The sequence below is a fragment of the Orbicella franksi genome, chromosome 2, assembly GCF_964199315.1.
Source record: "Orbicella franksi chromosome 2, jaOrbFran1.1, whole genome shotgun sequence".
Taxonomy (NCBI): Eukaryota; Metazoa; Cnidaria; class Anthozoa; order Scleractinia; family Merulinidae; genus Orbicella; species Orbicella franksi.
This window is the reverse complement of record NC_138146.1, coordinates 14,882,012-14,892,011: the sequence shown is the minus strand read 5'-3', so window position 1 is coordinate 14,892,011 and position 10,000 is coordinate 14,882,012. Positions and strand designations below refer to the sequence as shown.

Here is a 10,000-nt window from a genome sequence, read left to right as displayed (position 1 = left end):
TCAGTACTAGCCATGCTTTCTTCAGATCGAATGTAAGAAAGCCGTACACCGAATGTTAATATGACCATCTTTATCGTGAAGTGACAAAATACTCGTTTTCTATATTTTTCCAGGTTGGACGAGAATGAACAAGTTGTCCGATTTACTTTCAACAATCACGTGCGTGATTCCATCATGCTTGCTTCACCAGAGAAAACCATTCAACTGTACGCAGGTTACCTCACCATCGGTAGAATGCTGAGAGACCCTGCCAATCAAATAGAGCACAAAATGGTGCCCGGTGACGTAATTACGTTCAATAACAGCCGCGTGTTGCACGGAAGATCCGCGTTCAAAATCACAGAATCATCAAACCGACATCTTCAGGGATATTATATGGACTGGGATGTTATCTATTCAAGGATGAGGGTTCTGGCTCAAAGATTTAATATTCCATTTGGTTTGTAAAGTCAGCGAGGCATTTTGAAACTAACGGTATCGCGATCTTGTTTTTGCTCGAACTTTGAAGCACCGTATGGCGCTTATTCGAGACAGAGCGCTTATTTCATTTTTGGGAAACAACTGAATGTTCAAAACAAAATTTTAATACGGTATTTATTTAAAAAGGAACAATAACAGACACTGTAACAGTAACAAATATACGGTGAATGTTCAGATAACGTGAGAGAATTTTAATCTATTTCGACGCTGATAGAGATCATTCGTTTGAAGGAATTATGCACTGACATGGACAGAATAGTTGAGAAGCTCAGATGAAGACCACCGTTTTTGTAATGCGGCATTACGTGTGAGAAATAAGGAAGATGATTATTAGAATAGGTTCGAAAGGGGGCGTTTATTGGAAGGAGGGCCCTGCTAAATCGAATCATTACGATAACTTCCAGTAAAATTGAAGGGTTCCGCTAGTTAGTTGGCCGAGTGGTTGGATGGAGCTCTCAGTTTGTGATCATCCTATCTCTTGTGAATTTTAGAAAACAGTCCTAAGAAAATACGCGCGCTGATTGGTTAAAAATCGTGTTTCTATAACTCGATAGAAACACAGAACCAGCACGAGCTGTTGACGTCGTGATGGCGCGAGCAAAGAGAATTTACACTTTGATAATCAGAGTTAACAAGTTGATTTTCCTTTTTTCGACACGGTGTTTTCTAAAAGAAATAGAAAACATGTTCTCCGTGTTTCTATCGAGTTATAGAAACACTCGTGAAAGTTTGGGAGAACTCGAAAAAGCTGTGGAAACATTCGCCTCCGGTTCGTGTTCCCACAGCATTTCTCGTTCTCCCAAACTTCCACTCGTGTTTCCATAATAACTCGATAGAAACACGGAGAACATGTTTTCTATTTCTTAAATAGAAAAATATGTTACATCCACGCTGTTGTGCAACTAGCAACCTTATAAATTGAACAGATCGACCTGCAGCTGAAAGGTGTTGCTTTTGTAGTAAACGTCAGGCTACTAGGCACTAACACTTGTGTACATAAAATACAGTAATAAAATCTATGATACGGGATCTACAGGGACGTAGCCAGCCATTTTTTCCATTTAAGCCCAAATTGCACAGCGTAAGTCTTATATATCAGATTTTGCCAACGTCCAAAAAAAAAAAGAGAAAAAACTATTTCAAAGTTCTGCTTTGTTAATAACCTTTCAGCATTTTTTCATGTATAAGATTGAAAGTCATTGTTTTGTTTTTCAAAATAAAACGTTGATATAGTGGTGATTCGCTGTTGAATAGTAAGAAAAAGAAAATATGGCCTTTCGGCTGCTAAAATAATTATTTACAGCTAGCTTCGCCCCTGATTTAGTTATCTGCAATATCACCGCTGCACATTTCGGTTGGTTCTCTTCTTTTACGTAATAGAATTTCATTGGTTTTAAAAACAAATGCAATGATTAGCGACTCCATTAAGCCATGCGTTAGTCAGCTGGGCATGCGCAATTCTGTCGGAAGTGTGATATTTTCCGACTTCCAGGGTCGCTTGTTTCTCGACCGCAGGTCCAAGGAAACGAAGACGCAGGCAACGAGGCTGCGGACTGTACTCAAAGTTTGAGACCCGATTTTCAATTTTTGGGGATTTCTCTAAAATGTCACTGCTGGGACTTCGATGAATTTGAGAAACAAAAATAGGCTAGGAAACATGGGAGTTATACCCCCAACAGGGTAATGGGCTCCTGACCCCAATCCCACCCTAAGGACCATCCTGAAACGTTCCACATGTAATGGTGTCGTTCTCATAGGACTGGCAAGCCTGCACGTGCAGTAATAAAATATAAGATATCGAATTGAGTGGTGTGAACGATTAGCAACAGTTTTCTGAGTCACAAGTTGGGTGGGGGAACCTCTCTCCGAAGACTGAGAAGAGGGCCAGAGCTTGGCTATCAGGGTTACAAGGCTATGGGAATGGTTCTCCGAACCGCGGAGTATTATGTCGGATCAATCGTGCTGCTCTCAGGCAATTAAGATCGAGTGCTTTTGTTGTAAGTAATATAAACGTAACAATGAAATCGCTTTCGCTCTCCACAGGTTATGCTTCCGCCATGTTTAAATTCCGCTGTACCGTGACGCTGCTGTCTGACTGTTTAGGCCATCACAAAAGAAAACTCTGGGAGTAGGAATGTAGGGTAGACTGCTGGCAGCCGGTTTTTTCTCTGAGGGTCACTTAGACGAGTGTTAATCCATTGCGAACGCAAAGGGGCGGTACGGCCGTGACTGAGTAGGGAAGAAGGCGAGACAAGGGCGATGTGCGTGCTGCATAACGTGCTTGGATGCGCCTATGAATCGTCCATTCTTCCGTCCATTCCCCTGTAGGCTAAAGGGTCTCGCGTCATAACCTCTGCTGAATTTTGAGATAAAACAGACTGCCATGTCAGCAGTCTAAAAAGTGGGCAGAATGCCACAGAAAAAAATGGTGCAATGGTATTGCCCTAGCTTCGCGCTTCGCTGGTCACGTGTTCCTGAGGTCGAAAGAAAAGCAGACTCTACATCCATATATGCAGATGTTAGAGAACCAGCTTGTCGTGAGCTTGTGTATTCAGTGCTGTGAACCATTCAGTGTTTCCCACGGCATGCAGCAATGCTTTCCCAGTTAAAGCACGTATTCAAACTTCGTGCTGCTACTCAACGATTACTGAACACTTATACAGTTCTGAAAGTAAATTACCCTGCTGCAGCTAAATCTGCAAGCGATCCAACGGTGAAAAACATCCATAAAGCAGACTCAAATAGAATGCTTCATGTGACATGGAACAACAACACTGTTAACCGCTACCCGTTTGTCTACCTGCGAGACAACTGTCAGTGTCCAGAATGTTTTCACGAATCTTCTCTCCAAAGATCGTTCGATACGGTGGGCCGATTAAAGGTGGACATTCAACCAGATCGAGTTGATATTTTGCAAAACGGTGAAGAAATTTCCGTCACTTGGCCAGATGAACATGTTAGTGTGTTTAAGTCGGAGTGGCTTCACTACAGACGCCTGACGGAAGAACAAGATACATCGAAACGACCCTCAACGCTTAACAGAGAAGGAGTGATTTTCTGGAACGCAGATCAACTTCAAGGAAAGATTCCTCGCTATGACTTCGCTGAGGTGATCGAGGATGACCGCAAACTGTACGAATGGCTTAATTCGCTTCATAGCATGGGAATTGCACTTGTAACCAACACTCCTCCTCAATCAGACGAAGGCTATAAATTATGTGAGAGGGTTGGTTATCATAAAACCACACATTACGGGTATGTAACTTTTCGAGTTTTAGTACATTTCGTCTCGACTCAGAAAATGTAAAGAGTACATATACGTCAGTTTTCGTGATGCCCCCACCATCTGGGTGTCAGCTGCAGGGTGTCACGAAACCTCAGACAGACCCCGAAAACTCAATCAAACCTCGAAAAATCAGACACCTCGAAAATAAAGATATAAACTCAATTTGATTCCTATCACCTAAAATGTTTTATGGTCACGCAATGTTCATAGGCAACATTGCTAGATCTTGCTAGAATAGAGCGAGATATTTTAAAATCTTCACGGGTTTTAGTTTGGCTGTCGCGTCGATCAGACAGTGAAGAAATGTTTTTTTGCCAAAGAAATGTAGAAAAAAAGAGTCGCTATAATGTTACTAAAATTCAGCTTTTTATAGTTTGATTGATATATGTTTTAGTTTAGCTTTGGTAGTGCTTGGAATCCAAGTGAATGTTTAATTTATTTTGTATTATTAAAACAGCGAATCTACTACAATTTTGTGGTGATTGCGTGACGAGTGGTCGAAATTTTCGAGGCCATTTTTTGAGGTATGTGCTTCAATTTGAATAACATTATGGCGACTATTTCTTCGGGAAAAAGTCGTCGGCAAATGCCATCAAAATGCTGGTTGCTATTTCAAACCATACTACCTTTTCACTGTTTGATCGACACTACAGCGATAAACCGGTGAAGATGGAGTAGGGCTATTGCCCTCCCAGTCCCACCCCTACGCGATCCCTTAGACTACGAGTAGTCCTTCTTTCGCTTAGTCCGTCGTGCATGAAGCGAAAGAATCGAAAACCGCGAGAAAAAAATAACCGCGCGAAATCCTGGCGGTTAGGAGCGCGCCAGGATTTCGCGCGGTCATTTTTTTCTCGCAGGTTTCTTTCGCGTTTCGCAAGACGGGCTAAGCGAAAGAGGGACTACTCGTAGTCTACGATCCCTGGACTGCCTGTTAATAATTTTGCTGTCATGTGTCGTGCTTATGCGAAGGCAGCGCTTTATTGGCGGGGGCGCGTCGAGTAAGTACGGTACTTAAAGTGATAATCTTGTTTACAATACTTCTCGATTGAAAAGTGCCATTTATGATTTGATTTTCAGCCATCGTTTTGAAGTGCACGCAAAGTTTGATGCCAACAACCTGGCGTACACCTCACAGTCTCTCCCGTTACATGTTGACTTACCTTACTACGATTACGTGCCCGGGGTAGGTACTCCAGGTAACTTAATAAAATTGGTAAGTAGGTCACTATTTGTGAAAAAAGGGAGACCTGTCAAAAAAGGATGCATTAATTAGTTGACCAAACAAAAGCAGTAGCTGTGTCATTGTTACAAGACTGAGTGAGAACCAGTATCAAAGAAGACAACTAGACTTTCCAAAAAGTATTTTTTCCATGTTATTCTTTTACCTTTACCAAACGTTACTAGACTGCCTGCAGTCTGAGCTTTCTCCTAGACGAGCGGTTTTTCTTGCAAACGCGACAGCAAGAAAAGAGGATGGGACTAGAGGAGGTTGACGGCCAAACCCGTGTTTCGTTCCTTAAACCCTCAACCCCTACTCCCTACCTGATGTTCGAAAGAAAAACAATCTACAAGCAGTCTAACACGTTACCATAGTACCGTAAATCCTCGAATTAGCGGCCGGGGCGCTTATTTTAAGGTCAGAAGAAGACGGGGGACGTTTATTCGAGGGGGGCGCTTGTTTAATTTTTTCCATTTTAATACATCATTTCCGCGTTAGCAACAACATAAGCTGTTTATCGACATAAAAAGCTGATCCTAAAGTTTAAATCGCGTCACCGATTGTACTTAACGTGTTCAACGTATTCACTTAACACGTTCACTTGACGTGTTCACAAACTGAAAGACTGTGCAAATCTAGTACTACGTGATGAAAACTATATATTTTTTGTTGTCTCATTACTCGTCTACAAAATGGGGGGAGGGGAAGGAGGTGCTTATTGAAGGAGGGGCGCTTCTTTTAAATTTCGGCCGATAGGAGGGGCGCTTATTCGAGGAGGGGGGGAGCGCTAATTCGAGGATTTACGGTAATCAACTTCAGCCGTAGTACTTTCGATTGACCCTTGCTACGTAAAGCAACCTATATCTTGCGGTCGGAAAAATCTGACTGCAGGAAACAAAGCTTGGAGCCCTCCTTAATTAGTATTTTGCGATGATTCTTGTTTAGGTGCAAATGCTTCACTGTATCGAGCAAGCGTCCAGTGCAGGAGGCGCCAACCAGTTTGTGGATGGTTTTTACGTCGCGCAGCAGTTGAAAGAAAACGACCCAGAGACTTTTAATATTTTGACAACCACTCGATTTCAGTTCGTTGACTTTGGGAAGGACATGTTTGGTGAATTTAACAAGAAATTTTCTCGTCTCATGATAGAGTAAGTTTGGTACAAATTTTTAAAGCCTAGACTTTATTATGAGCGCGCAACTTTTGAACTTTGCTTTGCAATTTCCAAATGTGTCTGTGAATTGTCAATTCGATTGACAGGAATTGTCAATCCAAATGCAAACCTTGGACGGAATGAGGTTATAATATAAGTTTGGAGCGGAATTCAGCTGCGAACTTCGATAAATACAAGCCTCATTAAAACTTCTAAGTATGTAGGAGTGATAAAGTAATGGTATACGAAAACACCTTTAGCACCACACCAACCTAAGCTAATGCTTTGTAGTCGAGGAAAACCTTTCGAAATCTAGTAAGGCTGGTCATAAAAGATCCATACAGTAGTTGAAATATGAGGACAACTCGTGCTTTCTTCAGATCGAATGCAAGAACGCCGTACACCAAATAATAGCACAGCCACATGTATGCATAGAAATACAAACCATGCAACTCTTTTTTCATGGTCAACATGGCTAGCGGCATGGATTGCGGGCGCGTACGACGAAAAACGACGTCGAGCAACATGGTGGCCATACTCCAGCTAGGTTGCCCGAGGTGTGCAGCCTCGGTTAACAGTCATATATTCGCAGAGGATCTACAACTACTTTGACAATGTTATGACGAATTTCATGATCAATAACAGGACGGACGCATGAAAGACAGACGTCATTTTGTTTATTGCACCGGTCAAAACAAGGTATCCGCTAACCAGTATTACGTGGTTTGTTCGGAAGCCGGTTAACGCTAACGTTAACGCCCAGGATAATGTTTTGTGTAGTTTGAGAGACTAAACAATATAACAGAAAAACTTCACCGTAAAGCAGGCCGCAAAGATTAAAAAAATCAAATCAAAATTCTCGCTTATCCTGGGTTAGCTTAATCAGGCTGTGAACAACCCGGCCAAGGAGCTCCGCTTTTAGGCATGGCTAAATCTATATATTAGTATGGCTATCTTTATCCTCAAGTGACAGGATACTCTTTTTCCTAATTTTTTTCTAACAGGTTGGACGAGAATGAACAAGTTATCCGATTTGCTTTAAACAATCACGTGCGTGATTCCATCATGCGCACTTCACCAGAGAAAACCATTCAACTGTACGCGGGTTACCTCACCATTGGTAGAATGCTAAGAGACCCTGCCAATCAAATAGAGCACAAAATGGTACCCGGTGACGTAATTACGTTCAATAACAGCCGCGTGTTGCATGGAAGATCCGCGTTCAAAATTACAGAATCATCAAGCCGATTTCTACAGGGATTTTCTCTGGACTGGGATGTTATCTATTCAAGGATGAGGGTTCTGGCTCAAAGATTTAATATTCCATTTGGTTTGTAAAGTCAGCGAGGCATTTTAAAACAGACAGTTTAACGTGCTTGTGTGTGCTCGAAATTTGCATCAATGATGTGAAGTAACCTTTGATAAAACTGAAGAGTGATTGAAGCTCTCAGTCTATGATCGCCTTCTTTCTTAAATATGACATGACATGGGATTTAGTTATGTACTCTGTCACCGCTGTAAATCTGCGGTGGTTCTGGTCTTCCTTTTTATTCGTTGTATTAGAATCTAGAGCGTAATTCAGGCAGCTCAGGGGAAGTTGTCTGACCCCTGGTCGATTGAGTTACCACCACACATGCGCACGCTAATAGTTTGCAGAACTTGCAATAAAATCTTTAAAACAAACTCTTTAACTAAACCAAAGCACTGCCTTTTCGGCTTGCTCGGTGTTCGTCAATGATAAAGTGAGTTATATAGCTGTGACTGAGCATGTACTAACGTAATCTTAAGATTTACTTTTCATTATTGAAGATAACACAGCGGTTTTCAACTGAGTATCGTCAAACCGAAACCAAAGTGCTCACTCTGGCCAATCACAAAGGGCACAGACAATCCAGTGAGCCAATCAAAACTCTAAGAAAATACATGTAGCTGGCGCGAAGCGCGGGAAAAGGAGTGTGAGCGAGTCACGATTGGTTTTGGATTTACTTCTGGTTGGGTGGCAAAGTAAAGTTTAAGTCGATGATACTTGTATCAAGCGCTTTCGTTTGACCATCAACTATCATGTATTATAAGTTATGTGCTTGTACCTGCCTGTAGTTGTGAGTATTGTGAACGTAATGAGGTCAGTGTTCAAAAAAATAAGAAGGAAATATGGCCTTTCGGTTGCTAAAATAATTATTTACAGTTAGCCTCGTCCCTGATTTAGTTATCTGCAATATCACCGCTGTACATTTCTGTTGGTTCTCTTCTTTTACATACTAGAATTTCATTGGTTTTAAAAACAAATGAAATGATTAGCGACTCCATTGAGCCATGTGTTTGTCAGCTGAGCATACACGATTCTATCGGAAGTGCGATATTTTCCGACTTCCAGGGTCGCTCGTTTCTCGACCGCAGGTCAAAGGAAACGAAGACTCAGGCAACGAGGCTGCAGACTGTACTTAATGTTTGAGACCCGATTTTCAATTTTTGGGGATTTCTCTAAAATGTCACTGCTGGGACTTCGATGAATTTGAGAAACAAAAATAGGATAGGAAACATGGGAGTTATACCCCAACACCTCAGGACCATCCTGAAACGTTCCACATGTAATGGTGTCGTTCTCATAGGACTGGCAAGCCTGCACGTGCAGTAATAAAATGTAAGAGATCGGATTGAGTGATCGGACTGAAAGTGTTGAAATTGACACACGAAGGATCAGAGAAAATAGCTGGAACTAAATCGTTAAAATCGATTCAGAGACATAGCAAGCTTCTAGCGAGCAAAGTGGAGGAGTGCCACCAAATAAAGGCCAGAGTGCAGGAACTGAAACTTGAACGAGGCGACAACGAGGAGGACATTAGAGCGTGGAGCACAGGAATCGAAAAGAGCTTGGTGGAGTACGAAGAGGCGGTCGAAGGACTAGGAGAGTTAGAACGAAGTTTAAGGGAAGAAGAAACGAGAGATTCAAGAGAAGGAAGAGAAAACCAGGTGGGAGATTAAGAAGAAGTTTGAAGCAAAAGCAGATGAGAAGGCGAGTGATGCAGGTAAACCGAAAGCTAAATTACCAAAACTTGTGATTACAAAATTCCAGGGAACCCACCTAGACTGGCAGAGGTTTTGGGGGCAGTTTGAAGCAAAGATAGATAAATCAGACATTGGCCCAGTTGCCAAATTCTCATATTTGAAAGAGTTGCTTGTACCAAGGGTCAGAACCACCATAGATGGGTTACCTTTTACCAGTGAGGGCTATACGAGAGCAAAAAACATCCAAAAAACCAAATATGGTAGACCGAGTGAAGTGGCCAATGCTCATGTTCAAAGCATAATGGGATTGCCAGTCATCACAGGAACAAACCCAGCAAGAATTTGTGAATTCTATGAGAGGCTAGTAACTAACATCCAGACGCTAGAAAGCATGGGAAAGGAGAAAGAAATTAGAGGGTATGTTAGACTTACTCTAGACAAATTACCGGGCATCAGAGCTGACCTCGTGAGGTTAGATGATGATTGGCAGGAGTGGGGGTTTCCACAGTTGGTAGAATCTTTGAGGAAGTGGTGTGAGAGAAACCCAGTGCCCCTGGACAACCATAGGGGTGGGAACTTTTGGAGGTATGACAAGGGAGGTGATCGGACATTTCAGACAAAACAAGAGGATTGGAAGCCCAAGCCCTGTGTTTACTGTAAATCGGCAGAATATAAATCACTTGATTGTGAGAGGATCAAAGGGGTAGCTGATAGAAGAAAGTATTTGAGTACCAATAAGTTATGCTTCAACTGTACCGGAACAAAGCATCGACCTGCTGAATGTCTATGCAAGACCTGTTGCCAGAAGTGCAATGGCAAACATCACACCTCAATTTGTGACAAGAACTCTAACCAGTT

General features: G+C 42.1%; 2 protein-coding genes across 2 annotated transcripts in view; both read left to right on the top strand.

Annotated features, from left to right (window-relative positions):
• The window catches only part of LOC145478162 (gamma-butyrobetaine dioxygenase-like), an 8,863-nt gene extending 7,049 nt beyond the window's left edge, over window positions 1–1,814 (top strand). Inside the window, exon 4 of the mRNA XM_081456091.1 lies at window positions 114–1,814. Coding sequence (XP_081312217.1) covers window positions 114–447 — 334 coding nt within the window. The 3' untranslated portion in view covers window positions 448–1,814. The remainder of the gene's footprint in view (window positions 1–113) is intronic.
• Window positions 1,815–3,059: 1,245 nt separating this feature from the next.
• LOC145468429 (gamma-butyrobetaine dioxygenase-like) lies at window positions 3,060–8,755 on the top strand. Its single transcript, XM_081452141.1, has 4 exons — window positions 3,060–3,735; window positions 4,844–4,949; window positions 5,931–6,133; window positions 7,141–8,755. Exons 1-4 carry the CDS (start codon window positions 3,074–3,076, stop codon window positions 7,472–7,474), a joined length of 1,305 nt encoding a protein of 434 aa, XP_081308267.1. The 5' UTR covers window positions 3,060–3,073; the 3' UTR covers window positions 7,475–8,755.
• The last annotated feature ends 1,245 nt before the right edge of the window (window positions 8,756–10,000 follow it).

Coding starts and splice junctions, on each gene's coding strand:
- LOC145468429 (XM_081452141.1), top strand. CDS start 3,074: ATGCTTTCCCAGTTAAAGCACGTATTCAAACTTCGTGCTGCTACTCAA. Junction 3,736..4,843: donor CATAAAACCACACATTACGG/GTATGTAACTTT, acceptor TTTGATTTTCAG/CCATCGTTTTGAAGTGCACG. Junction 4,950..5,930: donor ACTACGATTACGTGCCCGGG/GTAGGTACTCCA, acceptor ATTCTTGTTTAG/GTGCAAATGCTTCACTGTAT.